The sequence below is a fragment of the Caloenas nicobarica genome, chromosome 9 (assembly GCF_036013445.1).
Source record: "Caloenas nicobarica isolate bCalNic1 chromosome 9, bCalNic1.hap1, whole genome shotgun sequence".
NCBI lineage: Eukaryota > Metazoa > Chordata > Aves > Columbiformes > Columbidae > Caloenas > Caloenas nicobarica.
Genome location: NC_088253.1, coordinates 20432732 through 20453225, shown reverse-complemented (window position 1 = coordinate 20453225; position 20494 = coordinate 20432732). Strand labels below are relative to the sequence as shown.

Here is a 20494-nt window from a genome sequence, read left to right as displayed (position 1 = left end):
CTAGACAAAGGGTAGGAAAGGAACACAGAAAATGAGAAAAGAGAATAGGACTGGCAAAAGTGCAAGTTTACTATGTGAGCTGACTTGAAGAGCAAGACTGCTGGGAGAAAAAAAAAAAAAAAATATATATATATATATATTTGGAGAAGCAGTGAAGTGCCTTTGTGTTCCTCCCCAATTTCACACTGTTTGAATTATAATTGCTATTCATAGAACCTTTCCTGTACTTAGACAAGTGTTTCTCAGCTGCTTTCAGATTATAAAGCAGGCACTCTGTTGTTTTATGTACCACTGAAATGTGTTTATCTGGAGATTAAATAGACAACTCCATGTATTTCATGACCTTGGTGGAGAGAAACAAAGCAATGAACTCACCCCTCACAAGCAAAGATAAATGTCAAAGTCTGCTGCCTACTGCTATGCAGAGTATCCAGCTCTAATTATGTGATAAGTGGATGGACTCGGTGTTAAACACATTTTGCAAAAGTTCTTGAACAAAATGCTTACACTGGTTATGCAGATAGCTTGCTGAAAGCACATGAATACAGATTATTATGCACTCAGTATGAATCTGGAAAAGTACAGGAAACGCTGGTCTTCTAGACCTTGTTTTTTGCTGAACAGTCCTCTATTTCAGTCAATGCACAGAATGAGCATATTCGTTTTTCTTTCTCTAAAATTATTCCTTTCTTACTTGTAATGCTACAGCAGAGTTTTGGTTTTTAAGGTCATTGGTAACTCAATCCGGAGTGGTGCTGAGCATTTCTGATCACATGAGAAACCTCAAACCAACTGATTCTGATAAGAACTGACACGCAATATTGAAGAAGAAGAAAAAAATAACAAAAAGGGTAATTTCATTATTCAGATAGCCAAACTGTTTAAATAAGTCTTCCAGATGTCCTTAGTTTGGTACCACCACAACATAACTCAGAAATATGAACAAACATTCTTCTTGATCACAGGCATTTTTCCAAGTTATTTGAAAGTGATTAGATTTAGAAAATTGACAGCCATTTGGGATCCTGACTGCACTGAGAGTCAGAGCAATCTATGCTCCTAAACCCAGCTTTTTAAACTCCAGTCGGAATTAGATGTCTTCACATGTGTTTTTTAAGTCCAATAAGCTCTTCTTTTTATCTTTGACATCTAAAATTGGTTTTTTTTTGGGGGGGGAAAATAAAGCCTAAATGCCTATGTTATTTACTTAGATTGCTGAACTGCGTATGTGATTTTGAAAATCTGTTTTGCAGCTCATGACAATTCAGAAAATTCCAAATGCCTTGGACTTTAACGCAACTGAGAGTGTTGACCAATTATTAACCATGAAGAAATGGTAAAATTAATAGAACACTATTGAAAATGTCAAATATCATGTTATCTTTGCATTGAGAACAGAATGCTCACAGTCTTCATCCAAAAAATGTTTATCACTATTTAGATACTTGTTTCCTTTAACATATATTTAATAAATAGCTTTTCATTTGACTAATAGAGACCATGTAAAGTAAATTAATAGATACTTTGCAAATGGTCTCTAGTAGGAACAGATATACATTTACATCTTTGCCTTGACTTAAACATGAAATAACATGTGTCAGTTAGGGGACAACTTGATCTCCTCTGTTTTTACCAAAACTGCTAGCTTAGTATTTGTGGGAAAAAACATGAGTACCACAGGCTTAACACAAGACATAATTATTTATTTTATGAAATAGGCAGCATATCCTGAATTGCAAAGTTGTCTTCTTCATGCATGGTCCTGATTATACATGAATTAAAAAAGCTATTAAGGGCATAATCTGTCCTCCATATCTATCAGGATAACAGAAGATGTAATGATTTTACCTCCTAGCAAAGGTCATTCAGATCAGGCTACACAGAAATTTTGACTGTTAAGATCTGTTCAGGAACAGACTGAGGAGCCTTTTGACTTTTGAGCTCTGGGTGTTCAAATAACAGGTGAGACAGATACCTTACAAGGATGACACAGGAATAACAATCCCGCCTTGGTCTCATTTCCTCTACTTTCCATGACCAGATAAATTATCTTCAAATTCTGCCTTTCACCTGTGACAAATACACCAGGTAACATCTTTCAATTGTTTTCAAGGGGGCTTTTGGGCACCTGGAGCTTCAGATATGTCAAGTGTGTTAGCGAACGGCTACAAGAGCATGAAGTGGAAGTAAAGCTGAGTGAAAAGGTCAGAGCAAGTGTTTGTCTAGTGGAAGGGGGCTTCTCAAAGGTAAGATATGCTTCATGGAGTCTTGCTAGCTGTATTTACAACTCTACAAAAAAACAGGATGGCCAAAGAGCTCATCTCTGATGATCCCTAGCCATCACGAAGCTGTTCTTTATGCCAAAGTTTACTAGCAGCTGTAGAGGCTTTGTTCTGCTCTGTTGAGTTTCTGAATGAATTCTGATTTTTCTGCATGTAAATTGTCCCACAGCCCAAAAAAGGGGAGCCAAATGGAAATTCCAATATGCGTTTTCTTCATGTGATTTTGCTAAAACGGTTTTAGCCATTCCAGAAAACTATTTCTCATGACAAAGCAGTACTGGAGACAGTTTGCTCCAGTTTGAACAGGCTGCTAGAATTTAAGATGGCTCCCAGAATATTTAGAACATAGTACAGCTCTATTTCTTAACTATTAGCCTGGCAATGGCTTCTTCTCATCTGTTTAGATCTGCTTATTGCTGCCTAAGTACCTCAGCTCAGTTGTCTGGCCTTCCAATATCCAGCATAAGAGAATGGTACGTAACATGGGAAAAAGCCAACTCGGCTGGTCCTCACTACCTTGCTGAACCACACTGGCAGCTCCTGCTGCTTTTTGCCTCTTTTCAGTCTGGTTTATACCCTGACTTCCCTTCCAGCAGGAAAGTGAAAGATGACTGGTTCCCTGGCCGTGCTCCTGAACCATGTGTTAGTCAAAGGACAGCATTCTTTTGCTCAGTTTTGCACACAACTATGGTCCTCAGTAGTGATTTCTTCAAATCAGATGTAAGGGTCTACAGGAGGGAGTTGCGGGAGAACCATCTGCCATTAACAGAATTGTTAGTATGTCCAAAGGTCCAGCTCACTGGCAAGACCCACGGAGAAAGAAATAAGATTAATTAGGGGTCCCGAATAGCAACATTTTCTTTGTAAGACAAGAAGTACAAGGGTTGACTTTCAGATCACAGAAGAAGGGGAGGTGAGATTTGTTTTTGGTTTTGAGTGTGCAAATTGAATGGACAGATCTAGTCTGTGATGGTAAGGTGTACCTAGAATAGAAAATAATAATATCATGTCCAAGAGAGAAATTTTTGTAAATGAACTATGGAAAAGAGAGCTAAGAGGAACCTTACAAGTGATTTTATCTCAGTATTTGGTCCACAATATGTGATTTAGCCAATACCAAGAATCAAGACAGGGACTCTCAAAGCTACAAACATGTTTCTCAACAGCCTGAGCTCAAAAATAAATCTCTCTAGATGGTGCTCTGAAAGTCTCGTATCCTCTTTGAACCGTGAGCAGACAGAGATACATATTGTACTCCAGGGGCTGTTTTACCCCAGTGGGCAGCACAACTGAATCAGAAGACAGTGCTGGAAGTCATAATAAATCATGGTGACAAGAAACCTATTCACTTGCAGGTCTCTATAGGAATTGACAAATCATTTATTAAAGCACACCTTAGTCATTTATTACTCTCTTATAAATCCTTTATCAGTAGGTATTCAAAATGTGAACAAATCATATTTTCTACTCAAGACTCACAGCACTAGTATATCTCAAATTTCACTCTGGTGATGTTTTGTCAAATTACACCAATTTTATTCTGCTCACAGGAGGCAAGCTTCTTTATTCAACTGGGAAATTCACTTCTAAGATCATGTATTCCTGAAACTCTAAACCAGGGAAAATATTTTCCCAAATATTTCCCAAATATTAGTCTCCTGATATGACAGAATTCTTTCTATTTTACATTTCTTTGTGTCAGAAATGGATGAAATTGAAGGTGAGGATGGGAGTAGAAAGAGGAATTTTTTCGAGAATGAGACTGTTCTCTGGCAAAATGAAGTCCCTCTTTCTTATGAGGAAGTGAGAAAACTCTGATGCATCCCACTAGTTTTCAGTGTACAACTAGGGATGTGCTGCTGTCCCAAATCTGTGGTGAAGGGCAGATATGAGATCCAGATGGACTGTAGAAAAATCACCCTCTTAAGCCACATTACTGCATTCTTTTCTCAAGCACTTGGTAGCATTTACTAAGGAAAGACAGTATATCTGATATTAAGGAAAAATAAAGTATTACTAAAGAGCAGCAATGGAAGTTTCTTCCTTGGGAACAGATACTTCGAAAAATCAGGACAGAAGCCAGAAGAGAGAGGCAAAATACTCAATGGAATCCCATTTTTGAGCATATACTCTGCATTCAGTAATGGCATAAGTCCGTAAGTAGGATTGGTTGGACTATTTTTTTGGAGGAGGAAGAATAGACAGGAAGAAGTCAAAGCCATGTTGTTGTTATGTTGAAACAATGTTTTTCATCCACTGGGTCTTCGGGAAGGTGTGGGCAGAACCCTGCCTACAGGAACAGATACAAGAGAAGTATTTTGCCAGCTTGTGGCTTCCAGCAGATGCTACATTGCCAGTTTCTCACCACGCTTCAACCACAGTGTCATCAACTGCAGACTAAAATCACTGTTTTGCAGCACACGACACTGCAGTGGTCTGCCATCAATTGTTAAACTGACACAAGAACATAATTCTCACTTTTCTTAATGTGCCAGGTGTAATATAAAAACAATAACCAGCACCATTAGCATTTACTCTGATTGCCACACAGTCTGAATCCCCTGCAGTACACAAACCAGGTATCAGATCTTCCAGAATGATCAATTCCTGCTCTTTGCTTTGCTTCATTTCTGACTTTCACATAAGTAATCCCTTGCTGCTGAAGAAAAGTTGAGACTAAGCCCTTAACTTGCCTGAAAGGAAATGCCAAATTGCTCTCTGTGATACAAAATACACATAGTATTCAGTAATAATTCTCAAAATTAACTTTAAAACTTTCGTATTATAGAAATAGGGTGGTAAATTTTAAAGACTTATTGCAAGAGAGGCCACTAACTTTACAAGTATGCCTGTTTTCATTCACTATAATTCAAATCTGTCACGACAACCCGCCATTGTGACATTTTAAAAGGTAGACCTTGTTACCTCACCTGGGATTTTTGGAAGAACTCTTACAATATTTCCTTTAGGCATTAAAGATGAAATTATTTAACCCCCTGGAGGGCAATTTACAGTGTCTAACAGCACCTTTGGGACTAAGCAGGCACCCAAGTTTTTTAATGTGCTTGTCCAAATTACAGGAGAGAACTATTAGGTCAAACAGGACATATAATTAAAGATTTCTTCAAAAGAAGAAATCTCAAAGTTTGGAAATCCAAGTAGGTAGGACGCCAAATGACATGAGTTGCTATCAATATTAATACAATTACTTCCTATTTCTAAATACACCGAGTTGTCCTTTTACATTTTTATGTTCCAGAGGGCTAAGAAAAATCTAATGTTTTAAATATATTGTAACTATTGATTGTCGGGAAACAGCTTCCAGAGCATTAAAAGCCTGATCTGAATGGTAATTCTAAGGGAATTAATAGTTTGATCAAAGTCACTTAGTTTTCACGTAGGTACTTGAAAGGCTTGGATCAGGCTCTCCGTGGTACTTTTTAGGTGACTGAAATGCTCTTGTCAAAGCATTTTACTGAAGTAATTATAGCCATTACCACTGATTAGTGAAAAATACTATTCCTGTTGGCAAAATTGTCATTGTTTCTTATTTTTTCTTCCCGCTTTTAAAATAATCTTCTCCATCCATTTTAAACCAGGTCATCCAGTTCACATTTATAAAATAAATAATTATTCAAGTAAAATTGCAGTAATTTGTTTCAAAATAATGTTGTAAAACCATTAAAACTAGGCTAGGAAAAGAATATATATACTTTAGGGAAAAAACCAAGACACTTATGGCAATAGACTTCCCTCTCTTCTTCTAAAATTACCTTAAAATCAGCATCCCTCACGCTTACTTCTCATCTTTTGGGAATATTTCTGAAAACCTGCAGACCCTCAGGAAACTTTTACAGCAAAATCCAAACCACCTGTTTTTAGGTAAAACTTTTGACAGTCTCTAAGTCTCTCCAGATAGCGGGGTGGGGGGGGAATAAAAAAATCAGACTAATAATAAATGCAGGGGAAGGAAGCAAGCTGTGTGGGAAGGGCAGGAAATCTGGTAGATGCTTTGCCTGAAACTAGAAAATTTGCTGTAGCACTATTACACCCTCCTGCAGGCAGTGAATATTTTTTGGTTTGGGTTGGGGTTTTTTTCAGACTTCTCAGCCTTCTTCAGTGGAATTAACTTGCAGGGTAAAAAACCCTCCTTGCAAATTCCACCTGTAGGTTAGATTTAAAGCTTTTAGGACTAGAGTTTTCATTATAGAACGCTCCACACTATCTGTCTCACAGGTGAAACACTGAAGCCAGGACAAAACTTGTTGCTTTCATCCATGTCCTTGACCATCAAAAGCCCTAAGCTAGAACACAGGCAGGAGGGAATTCTCTGTTACCCTCTGTAGGAGCAAAAGGAGAAAGTTTCCACCAGCAAACTTATTTTACAGGTTTGCATCCAACCAGGTTTTCATAGCTAACCTCTGAATGATATCTCTTGCCACAAATTTTTACCTTGTGGTTACATTTTGTTTTGGAAATGACGTATACAAATTTATTCATGTAAAAGAATAAAAGAGCAGCTCCAGGGGAGTCTTTCACATTGAGATAAAATGTCTTTAAGTAATTCCTTTCATTAAGGGACATTTCTATGTTTAGAAATAAATTACTATTAGATGCACCATTTTGTAGAACACAGACAGAAAACTCTTACCTCCTTCTTGGTAAATTCTGGCGGATGGTCATTTTTGTCATCAATAAGAATAGTGGCAGTTGCTGTGCCAGTTAGTCCCACATCAAGACCACCCATATCCTTAGCTTCTATAACTAGCTCATATTTCGGGGTTTCCATAGTCTGAAAAAATAACAGAAAAGGAAAGATTACCAAAAAAAAAAAAAAAAAAGAAACCGCAACAGATTACATACTACTTTTGCTTCACATTAAAATAACACATAAGTAATCTAAAACTTCATTTGGCCTGATAAAACACAGCATAAAAACAGATCTCTGATCACAGTATTTTACCAAAAGAGAAGCACAGCTTTCTATGAGCTTCAGTTGCTAAAATGGAAACCTCATTTGGAATACAGTATGAAGGCATACAGATTAATATTGGTAAACAGTACTTAATCTATCCTGTTATTTAACGAGAATAAAAAAGAGGAAAGAAATTAAAATATACCTGCTCTTTAAGAGTAAGCTCTCACTTCAGTGCACCAATATTTAGCAGCTTGCTTCATCAGTGTTATGATGGGTTCATAATTAAATACTCATGTCACAATCTACATATAAATTCACTTTATTTTATTAAATTGCATTCATTCTGTGTATTAGCATTTAGAATGGTAATCTAAGTTTGCTTCACTGTAAGAAACAAGAAAGTAGTTTCTAAAATGGGTAACGACTGCCAGTTATCGTACCAAGAAAATGTGGAGAGTAACATTAAGGATTTACATCTATAATATCCAATTCCTATGTCATAATCGTAGTTACTTATCTGACTTCCCACCTATTGCAGAACCAGATAGGTCCTTAGCAGAAGTCATCCTTAATATCCCTCCCCCAAAAGACAGCCATAACTTGGAAAAAAAAAACCAACATGTGTCTAACTCTGCAATGGGAATGTTACAGCATTTCTAATTCACCTCTCTTGCCTCAGGCACAAAAGCACATCTGTTTGTAAGCTGGACAACAGGACAGTAACACATCCCATCAGAGGGAGCTATTACCAGCATCAGAACCTGCTCCCATGAAACTCCTAGAGAATTTTGACATGGATTTAGCTGGAGACAAAGCTGGGCACCTAATGAAAATGAATATTTTCCCCATTTGTATGGCTCCCTTATATGGAACCATCTGCCCAAAGACCATATGTGCTGCATCATCAATGGAGGACACAGATGGGAAAGTGCTGCAGTCACCTTTAAAACTATATGGTAAGAATGTCACATGTGCTCAGGAATGTTTTTTTCGAACCTTCCTTGAAAAATAAGTCTGAATCTCAGGGGCAAAGAAACATCATAATGCCTGAAACGGTGTCTAGGGTACCACTGCTAGAGGGCTTTTTTAACCTCGGACCAGCTCTATCAGCCAACTGTGTTTACAAGAAGCAAGACTACACACCTTTGACATCACTCGTCCTGTGTCCTTCATCTAACACCTTTCCAGGGAATTAACATGCAGGGAGACAACTGGTGTGAAACTCCGTACAGCAACACAGCGATCTCTGTCTACCACCCACACACTGCCTTACAAAGCAGCATCAAGGAAGCTGAAGTGGAGCTTATCCCGTAGTAGAGAACATAGAATCACGGAATAGTCTGGGTCAGAAGAGACCTTCAGAGGTCATCTCCTCCAATCCCCCTGCCATGAGCAGGGACATCTTCAAATAGATGAGGTTGCTCAGAGCCCCATCCAGCCTGGCCTGGGATGTCTCCAGGGATGGTTCATCCACCACCTCTCTGGCCAACCTGGGCCAAGCTCTTGCCATCCTCAGTGTAAAAAATTTATTCCATATATCTAGTCTGAATCTCCCCTCCTTTAGTTTAAAACCATCACCCCTTATCCTGTTGTAACAGGCCCTGCTAAAAAGACTGTCCCCATCTTTATTATCGGCTGCTTTTAGGCATTGAAAGGCCACAATAAGGTCTCCCTGGAGCCTTCTCTTCTCCAGCTGAACACCCCAGCTCTCTCAGCCTGTCCTCCCAGCAGAGCTGGTCCAGCCTCGGATCATTTCTGGGGCTCCTCTGGCGCCTCTCAACAGGTCCATGTGTGTCCTGTGCTGGGGACCCCAGAGCTGGACCAGCACTGCAGGGGGGTCTCACCAGAGCAGAGCACGGGGGGCAGAATCGCCTCCCTCCACCTGCTGGTCACACTTCTTTGCATGCTGCCCAGGACACAGTTGGTTTTCTGGGCTATGAGCACATATTGCGGGGTCACATCCAGTTTTTCGTCTACCAGTACCCCCAAGTCCTTCTCTGCAGGGCTGCCCCCAATCCATTCATCCTCCACTCTGTATCACACCATTTGAAATTTTAAAATACTTATTTCTCACCTCTAGCCCAGCAAAGCAACCTCTCAAGCCACACAATCTTCTCTGCAGCTAAGTAATTTGAAAGCATTCACTAAATAGTGCATTTTGCATTACGTAATTCCTTTCTTGGAGCATGTGTAAGGAGGAAATCCCAATTCCTTAGTAGGTAGATCTTGAAGAATTTTTAGGCCATAAGGGAAGCAACTACATCAGTTGCTCATCAGATCAGCTATTACAAATAAATACATTTGCATGTCAAATCAGTGAGTCAAGCCAGAAGATGTATTTAGTTCCAAAAACTTATGGACTACTAGAAAATCAGATGCCACTGCCACTTTAGAGGATCCTAAGAAATGTATTTCCTTAAGCCTTACAACATTATTGCAAGAAATTCATCTCAAGACAACAGCAAACCCAGAACAGGATTTTGATTTATAACATCATATAAATATACACAGAGAAATATTGCTGACATGTCTCCAAGACAAATTCAGATTACAGAGTGGAACAAAATTTACAGTTTTCATATATTTGTTGTCTAAAATGTTTTCAATGTATTAAAACCTGAATGGAGTTTCTCTACCCTTCCCCAATGTAACTTTTTATTTATTTTGATTAGAAATTATTATTATTGTATGGAAAACTTGCAAAGCCATTTATCACTTCATGTTTATGAGCCTCTTTGCTCAGAAAGAGGCTTATTTTTGCTCACAAATTGGTCTTTTTTCCTCTGAAAACCGTCCCATTTTCTATTGAAAGCAAGCCCATTTATGCTAGAAATTGTGTCTACTACAGCAGAAACTTCTGTGACAGGAGTCCAATGTTTAAGCTCGCAACAGAATGTGAAAAACATTGAATTTTGAGTAGTATTTCATATCATTATGAATACTTCACACTCTCCTCCTATGCGACACTTTCTACATCTAGTTCTGTCACCAAATATTTGCTTTGTTAGAGAAAGCAACTCCTAACAGATCCAAATCTGAGATCAGAGGCATGTTGCCATCAGACGCTCTCTTTACACTAACAGGTTGCACGTAAAGGACTTTTTAGCATTTCTCAGACTTCTAGCCCAGTTAATTCAGGCACTAGTAGCAATTATTTAGATTTGTGTGATTTATCAGAATACCCGTAAATCCCGGGAGGTGGGAGTGGGGATCTGTGGACAGAGCAGAGGTCCCTGTGCTCTTACTAACCCTGTTGCCAGGCGGTGACACTGGAGGGCAGGGGTTGCAGTACAACCCGTCGTGGCAACTCCTCGTCTTTTCATCTTCACAGGGCTCGGGCTTTTTACCCCGGTGTGGTCTCTCCCTGCACGTACTCCCATCTTGAGAGAAAAGAGAGCTCCTGGAGGTGGGCAGTAGAGGAGGAAAACAGCCTCTCTTTGCCTTCTCCATCCCTGCTACACCTTGCAGGTTAGGAATAAATGCAGCACCCACTATCGGTGGTATTTTGGGACCTCATGGCTGCTCAAGACTGTTGCCCACCATCACATTGCCTTTCACTAAACCCCGGCTTCCTGCTTCTCGAAGCGGTGGCCAAGCCACTTCAAGCTCTCGCTTGCAAAAACAATCCAATTAATCCCATTTGGATAGCGAGATGTTAGCAATACAAATATGCAAAAACTCGCAACAAAGTGGATCTGCAGCTAAAAAGCATAATAGATGGCTTTAATTAATGAACATTAAGTTGCTGTTTGTGCGGCTTATTATTTATCAACTGTGACTTTGTGGAGGGTAGCACTGTTGAGAGGGTTTGTATAATTACAGCAGGAGAACCATTCCTTTCCCCATAAATTTTCGCTCTAGTCATTTAACCACAGCAGGGGTGACGCTGGCAAATGGTTCGGTTTGCCAAGGAGGTGAGCTGTGTCTTGAGTGTTTTTCTTCAAAGGTCCACCCACTGCCATTCCCCCCAGAGTTAACATTCTTATCAGATTTCGCTCCCCTGCCGCCTTGACACAACTGGTTCAGCACTCGTGAGCAACGAGCAGCCAGAAAGGCATTTTTTCAGATTTCAGATTCCTGACAAGGCCAGCAGGATCTAATCACAACAGAGGGAAATAAACAGCTCAGATACACCCAGGTGGAACGAAACAAGTGATCACTTTTAGGTGGTGCTGAATGAAACCAGATAATGATCGTTTTCTGCCGAGTTTTAATCTTTTAATATTTCCTGCAGATATAACAAAAAAGAATCAGTGACTGAAGAGAAGTAAGCCAGGGCTGGTATTTCACACCACCAGCAGTATCAGTCCAAGTCTTAGTATGGGCTGTCACTTGCAGGCTGTAAGACATTCATGTACCACTGAAATTTGGCCGGAATTGACAGCATCCTACTAAGGATGCTACTAAGGCTTTCAGGCTGTGAATCCCTGCCTCACATCAGCACCCAGCTAAAAGCAGCAGATGGGCACCAAAGTCTGGAAAACAACAGGACTCCAGAAACCATCTCTCTTTGAGTTTCCCCCTGGCCAGGTGTCCCCCATGAAGTGTCATTAGCTGAGTCCTCACCCAGTGCTCTCCAGTCACAGTGAGAGACCTGTGACCTGCATGTCCAGAAAAGGACACACTCAGTGTCACAACACCCAAGTCTTCATCTGGTGCTTCATGTAAAAAAAAAAAAAAAAACCTGGGGAGAACAGAAATTCCTGAATTCACATAAAGTACTCAGTTGCTAAGATCAAAACAAACACTGTTTGGGAAGCAAACACTGTACAGAATATTCAAAACTCTTGTAAGGGTTTTAAGTATCCTTTCGGGCTATCTTAATGCTTACTGCCAATAGAGAGGTTTTTCACTATTTCGTGGATATTAGTATTTTCTATAATAATGCAACAATGTCTCAACACTTCTATTTATTTATTCTGTTCATAAACTATGTATTCATGCATAATACTGCATCAGTAGTGTGCTGCCATATCACAGTTTTTACTAATGCCTTTATAATATAATGCTAACCAGAAAGAAAAATTCTTAGGATTTAAATAATTTCAGTTCATGCTAAATAAATGTTTGTGTTCATTTCAGATGATAATTGCATATAATAGGTACTGAATATTTCCTATTAAGACATAATCAATGTTCTTGTTGAGTAACAATATCAACATTCAATCTAACATTGTTCCAGAGTACGCTGTCAGGATTTTGAGAAACATAGAATAAAAAAAGGAAGCAATGTGACTATTAACAGCTTTAACAACAATAATGCTTTTATAATTATAATATCAGCATTTATTTTAAATGCCAATTGCTGCTTCGCAAAAAGGGCAATATCCAGTCTTTGCATTCAGAGCTTGAATTACAGTTTGATTAATATAAAAACTCAAACAATTTTGTAAAGTAAATCCTCTTTAGCTCACCAATTTCCATTTTTTTTATATCATAAAGGAAGGCCTACAGTTTAATCACTGTAATAATGTACTTCTGTTATGAAGAAAATCAATATCTATTTACTACTCACAGGACTCATATAGTTCATAGGTACATCTGGAAGCAAAAGGAAGACTAAATTTTCTCCTTCAGCAGTTACTGTTAAAAAGGAAAGAGATTGCTCCAAAGTGTTTGATACAAATAGCTTTCCTGGCCAGAGATATTTGTTTCCCATCAAGAGGAAATCTGTAACTATTTAATATACAGTATGTATAGAATCAAGACTTTAATTCTTCATAATGCTGACATAACTACACAGCTGATAAAGGTATGTTTGCTATATCTTACATGGAAATACAGGAACTATATGTGCATGTTTCTAATATTTTGTGTGAAATTATCAGTTTTGACTGATATGCAAATCAGGATTTAGACTTGCCTTTGAATTCATACCATTTTGGAGAAGGCTGCTAACCGTGATGGGGTGACAAGGTTTCCTTGGAGAAATATCAGAAATCTGCAGAGCAAAACTATTTGTTTACTGCTCACTCACTCACTGTACAAACGTGCATCTCAGCTCTTACATACAAGCATTTGTGTAGACATTAACTTGGCTTAAGGGCACATCCTTACATTGAGAACGCTACTAATAAGGAATTTCTTCCTTGGGTACAGATCATATGACAGAACAGTGACTGAAGCTCTATTTAGTCTGAGGTATTTCATTTAAATTATTATTGTCAGTTAAACCCAAAAATAAGTCCTGGGAAGAGAGCAAATATTCAGTATTCTAAACTAAATCCTTAATTATCTTAAAAGAGATAACACCACTGAAGTAAGCACACCTAATTTTTACCAGCCAAAGATATTTCCCTGAGTATAACTTGTTTGGAACAGAGTAGCTTGTTGATTTGCAACAGCTACTCACTAGATGCTCATGGTTTGGGAAAAGAAACATTTTCCATGTCTGCTGCGCTGGAAGTATGAAGAACTATAATAAATTTGAATAGCAATGGAGAATAAGAATCACAATGTCTCAAGGAAAATACTTGCTGTCAAATGTCATTAAATTATACTTTTTTAAAAAAAAACACAAGCTATGTTTCAGCTTTTCTTCTAGACCAATGTATGTAATTTCAATTTTTTTTTTTTTTCCCAGGAAAAAAATTCAGTTGTTCCTCATAATTAAACAGTGCTGCAGAAACCTTTCATTCCACTGTGAAAGCATCAATTATTATGTAACTTCTCTTGCTGATTTTAGACCATTTAATCACTCTATTATTATTACGTACTCAGAGGTGTCAAGAATGAATACAACTACCACACTCATCTTACCGAAACCTTCTGTCAACAGCAAACAATAGCTATAGTGAGTGTCTGCTCCCCAGTAGTAGGTCTGAACAAAGAAAAAATAACTACAGTACAGTTCATATGCAACTATAGGCCCTGATATATGCCAACAAACATTCCCTTTGTGTTTACATGTCACTAAGGCTGTCATTACTGCCCTGCCCTTCTAAGAATTGACCTGAGTTTAAAGAACACGTATAATCCCGCTTGCTAGATCCGAGTTCCTGCAGGCTCTGTGTTGGATGGTGTTAACAGCCAACTCGCTGCCTCCAAGCTCGCTGCAGTTTGCATCCCCTTTCCATGGGTTACATCTATTCCTTATTGACTATGTACATACCAGTGTTTATCTGACGATTTTTGATGCTGGAGAGAAAACACTGTGTGTTATTCACATTTATTAATTGCACCCAGACAAAACCTATTGATGTAGCAGGGGGCAAATAATTTCCCTCATGCTTAACACTTTCCAAGCCTCAACATACTGAACACTGTAACAATGTCAATAAGTGAAACCTTCCAAGAATGTTTTCATTAAAATCAGAATATATAATCACAAATGTTAAGTCCGACTGACAGATGTAGGAGCTGCCATTCTCCCCAGTCCCGATTAATACATTTTTAAGGGCATATTGAAACTACTACACGCTCTGCCAGTTTATGCTTCATTGTTTTTACAAAGGTAACAGTTTGAACAGAGCATATCGAAAGAGCTTTGCCTTAGAATAAATAAATGTCTGCATTAGCACATCCCGCGGGATGAGGGAAGGTAAGATTGAGTTCTCCTGTCTGAACAGGACATTCAACCTGGTTGTCTCGGCTGCTTCAGAAAGTACTAAACCTCAAGCTAGCTGTCAGGAGCGCTCAAGATAAGAACTCCCTTCTGGATTACAGATATTTATTTCAACAAAGCTTTTTTTTTTTTTTTCTTTTCAAATCACTACCTTTCTGTCACAAACGCTCATTTCAACAAATCAATATATTTCCATTAAAACTGTTCTCCTGTAATACCCAATCAGTTCTATGTGCAGTGTTAATTATATATTTCATTTTAACAGTCACGATTTGCTATTCAAATAATCTGCAGACCAAGAGATATTTGCTGAAAAAATGTTTAAATAATTTTCAGCCATTAACATATTAAAGTTGCACAATCTGTTTGCAGACAATTTGTGAAGAAGAAGAAGGGTGAAGTTGTTTTAATAAATTATTAGTTGCAATTTATTGAATCATTCTTAGTCCCTGCCATAGGTAGAAAAGAGCCTGTTTAAATTCAAAGATATAAAAAGAGAGACAAGTTTCTTCAACCCAGTAACCTACCACAGTTATCAGTAGAGACAGCTTTTCAAATATCTCTATATTAAAATACCTCTGCCAAGAGAATTCCCCAAGTATACGAAGGGTGTAAAGGTCACATAATAAGAATAAGTACACAGAGATGACTGAAGGTGTTCTGCTGCAACTTTAAGAGAGAAATAATCATGACCCGCCCCCAAAGTATTCAAGCCTGGAAAGATCCTCAGCCCAGCATAAATCAGCACGGATCTACTGACTTTCAATGGGCTACCTAAGTTTATTTATACACTTATTAAGCTGTAACTCACCATGTTCATGAATGAACATGCATATATGCTTTCATGCCACAAGATAAGATGCTTGTGCCTCTTGTAAAAGTGGCAGGTTTCCATGGGTTTGCATTTAAAGGAAAGCAGAACTAAGTGCAAGATGCTGCCTTCCACATCATCAGGAGTATGAGAGCCAAAGGTCCCAAAACACACACTTGGAAAACAAGTCTCCAAATTCTTCAAAAGAGGAGGATCAAGGTAATATTTCCCATCTTGTTGCAGGTATAAAACCACTAGAATTAGGGAAATCTTGTTCATCAGTAATCACAAGATGTTGTCTATGCCTGTGTTTGCGCAACACGGACTCTGGAAACTAATGAGAAGTTCCAGGCATTTAACCCACTGCGGAGAGGGATCAATCCGTGGTATAAATATTTCATACAAAAGCAATAACATGCAGTTGGTCAGCACTCCCCTCTGTTTACCGGAAACAAATTGCTTTCCTAAATTGTGTGGACAGCAGCCAATGGCAGTTATCGGGGATCTCATTAGTAAACACACATTATACCTGCAGCCCTGAAACACGGGAATCCTTCACCGAGCAAAGAAACAAAAGGCTCTGCCAGCCGCGCTTATCGGTGCTTGAATTTGCTCCTCCTTGAGTCTGAATTAGGCTCGAGAAGCCCTGAAGTGTTTCCTGCACGTTTTGCAGGAGGATCCCGAACAGTTCCAAAAGGTAAATACTGCCTTTCATGAAAGTGTGTCCCAGAAAAGTCATCACCAAAACAGGGGGGAAAAAAAAAGCTGGAGTTTTATCTTCTTAAGGTGCTGAGAAGTGGTTTTGGACAAGGCAGAGGTAAAACCTGAAGCAGTTCAACCTAAGCTTATTCCCAACATCTCCCTTTCCTCACAAAATCAGCTCTGACGCAAGCAGAAACCAATAACACAGGTTAAATCCTGGACACTATAGGTCTCTGTGCTACCAGACTGCACTTAGTAGCACACGTTTTAAGTAACACATTGCAGGAAACTAAGTGAAACCTAATTGTGGTTATTTTATTATCTGCCACCATCAAGCAATTTAACATCTCACCAGAGCTGAATTTAGATTAATGAAGTTTACACCACCAAGATCTGCCTGGACACCAGTGCAACACTTGTAATAATCTACCTCATGATTCCAAGACACCCCAGACCCATACAGAGCCTTTCTTCACCTTTGCATCAAACATCAAATCCTAGATGGAGGTTCAGGCAAGTCAAGTTCATTTAAATGCATCCAGTTGACAACAACAATGCCAGAGAGAACTGCTTGACCACATGCCCATGCAGGGTTTATGTGTACTTTTGCTTCAGCACTGATCAAGAAAGACCTTTTTAAATGAACTTTCCCACTATTTACACTTCCTACACGCTCCAGTTTGCATCACTAAGAGTGTGGCGGCTGGATTTCTTTCAGGTTAAATTCAGCTAGATAATGGGCCCTGGGCATGACCTGATTTTTTCCAGCCATCAGTGTGATTCAGTCTGGGGGACCAGACTAGAGCTGTCTGAAGTGAAAATTTGCAGTGTACAGTATGGATGCTGGATCCTCAGTATGAACTAATTTGCTCTACAGATCTGCTTCTACTGGTCTACTCTATCTGCTCGTACAGAAATAGCCTTACAATCCACAACTAACCAGACAGCTATGGAGTTTACAGTGTCTATTAATAACTAATGACAGTAATCCTTTACCCCAGACCAGGCAAGGAGACGACAGCAGTGACAAGAACTGCTAGATCTCCCAAAGATCCAAACACAACAAGCGTGGCAGTTGCAAGACAAGAATGAACCATGTGATAAACTACCCGACACAGAGGCTTTTAAAGTAGATGCTTCATCCTTACCCCCAAACAGCATCGCTAGATCTACAAAAGATTAAAATTATTCCTGTGCCCAATTTATACTGAAGAATGTGAACAAGGCCATTTATTCAGTAAGGTCTATGATGGATCATTGGGAAATAGGTTTCTTGTGGATCTTTGCAGAGCAGAAGAAAATGAAAGTTTTCCTTGAGTTTCAATTTATAATCATCTAAACCAATATTCTCTGCCTAGGTAATAAAAGATAATAAGTTTTATGATACCTGCCTAATGCCAAGTCTTTACATAATCTGTTATCAAATGAATCAAAATGAAGCCTACTGGGTTAATGTCAGAAATCACATTCTCAGAAATTAGGTGCACTTAGATTATATTTCCCTCCATAAACATTCCAGTTCCCACAACAGAAAGCAATGTTACAAAGGTCAGGATGGAAATTGTGTTTCTGCTGTGTAATCTGCTTTGCAAATTTGTACCAGTGGTCAAAATGCCCAGAAAACTCAATTACTGACTTGCTATGACAACCACACATCAGCAGGCCTAGGCAGACAGAGGTTATTACTAAAATTAGGACCCTAATGCAAAAAGCATATTCTATGATTCCAGATGTACAACCTTTGCCTGATGTTTATATTGTTAAATATGAATGGAAGCACTGTCTATTATTTCAGGCATATTACCAAGAACATCATATTCTAGTTAAATAGGTGCATTCTAAGTTGGAGTTGGAAAGGAAAAAAACCCTTCATGTCTATTTGAACCATTTACCATTTAAATGTGACGTTCTAATCAAAATAGTCATCAGATGTTACTTTTAATTACTATTATCATTTTTCCTTTAACTTCAATGTTTTATGCAAATCTTATTTTAGAGTTTAGTGTTCTATTGCAAGTAATAATTCCAGGTAGCCTTTGAAATAAAGGACCCTGCTGAGAGTGTAATGAATCAGTAAATGATACTGGCTTTGCTCATGGACAAAAACAATGCTAGTGGCTGCATTTATACTCTCATTGGGTTATACCCACAGAATATAAATTGATCTAATTCTACATCATCCAGGGAAAATGATGGAAAACGTATTTCAATTACACTATTGCTGTTTTACCAGAAAGCTTATCACACTATGGGGTGAAAAATCAACCCCTCCATAGGATTTACTTTCTGATGAAACATGTAACAATGGAATTTTCCATTTAAAAAATTTCTCCAGTCAATTTCATTCTTTTCTAACTTAATCCTACAATCTTTTATCAGCTTCCTTTCATGATAAAAAATAATTAATAGCCTTATTTGGAATTCCTATACTTTCTGCTTTGATTAGCAAGTTCTATTTTTGCTGAACTTTCATAATCCTACTTGTCTCTTTTAAGAGCACCCACCAACAAAACAGCTTCCCCAACCAAACCAAGATTTCTAGGTTAATCTCACTTCCCGACTTAGTCTGGCATTGCCTTGTGCAGATTTTGCACTGTAGTACACTTGCATTTGTTGAACAAGAAGGGATGTTAAACTGCTACAGGTTGCTCCTTTTATAAGTTAATGTCTGTGCACTAGAACTGTAGACAGTTTCTTTCTGTAAATCAGTCTTCCAAAGCTGTTGACTATAAAATAATAGATTTCTAATTCATTTTTTTATTAGCAATACTAAGATACAGTCTACTTATAGGACGAATTTAGTGTAATGACCTAGAAGAAAACCAATATAAAATAAACGTTAAAAAGTAAGTGTGGGAAGATCATGCATGCAGAAGAATTTTCCTTTCAAGGATTTTTGAAGATTCAATAAAAGTATAGCTCTTTGGATAAATGGAAAATCTCACAAAAATGTGTAATCATCAGAACCCTGGCAGATACTTGACATAAAATATAGGACACATTGCTCAAATAATAAGAACTGATACTGATGTATAAACTTGACTTCCTTTCTGTACTATTCAGGAGCTGTATGTTCTTTTAAATGTTTAGCAGCATATTTTTCTGGCCCAAACTCTTGCTCAAGGTTTTCTCTCAGTGAAATAAATTTTGCTTTATAGCAAGTACATTATATTTTTATTCATTGCAATGCTGTGGTATTTATTAAAAAAATTGCCTGAAGTAACAGCATATTTGGCTAATTTTGTCTGCTTTTCCCCACAGACTATCACCATAAAATATTTCCGTCATGTTCATGAGGACCTGTTATCCTGGTCTCCCAGTTCAAGGAAACATTCTTCCAGGAGACCTGAGATATGACAAATCAGGGAGGGTTATGATCGTCCTCACCAAGGACCAGCAAAGTTAACAGGGCTTCAACAGGTTTGGGTGACGCATTCCTGTGGGTGTTCAGCTGTATCCTTAGGTAGAAACACCCAGTGATGCTGCCTTCGCCTTAATCATGTCTTCATTTCAATCAGGATGTTACACTAGCAAAAATCCTAAGAAACCTTAGGCACCCTGCTTTAATAGTGAGACATTAGTTAACCTTTTATAAAATTGACATATTGTAACTGTTTCATATCACAGATAAAGTAACATAGTAAAATGTATAGAACCGGTACAAATAAAGTTATAGTGAGCTAAGACTGCACAGCATATTTTGTACTAAGCACTGTACCAAAATATCCTTCATTCATGCTACTCAATGTCAGAAATTTCTGGAGGCCTGTTGCTCTACAACGTGGTTTAATATGCAACTTTCCTTCAGGAGAATTCCCAAAACACACTGTAAAGAAAAATAATCACTGTTAATTTGCAGAATTAACAAAGAAATAAAGAGAAATCCACTTTTGTGTGTTAAGGAAGGACAAGATGCAATTAAGCAAATGACATCTACCATCACGGAGGGACGGAGGGGAGGGGAACATGTGAGGTAGGACATGAGTGGATGTGGGGGTGAGCACAGGTCAAGTTACTATGATGAAGCAATTCTGTAAAGAGTTTTGCAAACTTGAAGTCCCATTTCCAGGCAGTTCTTGCAGACTAAAACCAATAAAATCAACAAAAGAGAGTGGTATGGGAGGCACTCCTAGCAGGAAAAGAAGCGGGAGGAAAGAATACTTTCCTCCCTTGAAGAACTGGAAATAGACATCCATAACATTATTAAAAGAACTTTT

At 38.4% G+C, this 20494-nt stretch overlaps 1 protein-coding gene across 2 annotated transcripts in view; it reads right to left on the bottom strand.

Moving 5' to 3' along the window:
• The window catches only part of CDH13 (cadherin 13), a 470111-nt gene that overhangs the window by 79926 nt on the left and 369691 nt on the right, over positions 1 to 20494 (bottom strand). For both annotated transcript variants that reach the window (XM_065640841.1, XM_065640840.1), the window contains exon 8: positions 6934 to 7074. In XM_065640841.1, coding sequence (XP_065496913.1) covers positions 6934 to 7074 — 141 coding nt within the window. The remainder of the gene's footprint in view (positions 1 to 6933; positions 7075 to 20494) is intronic.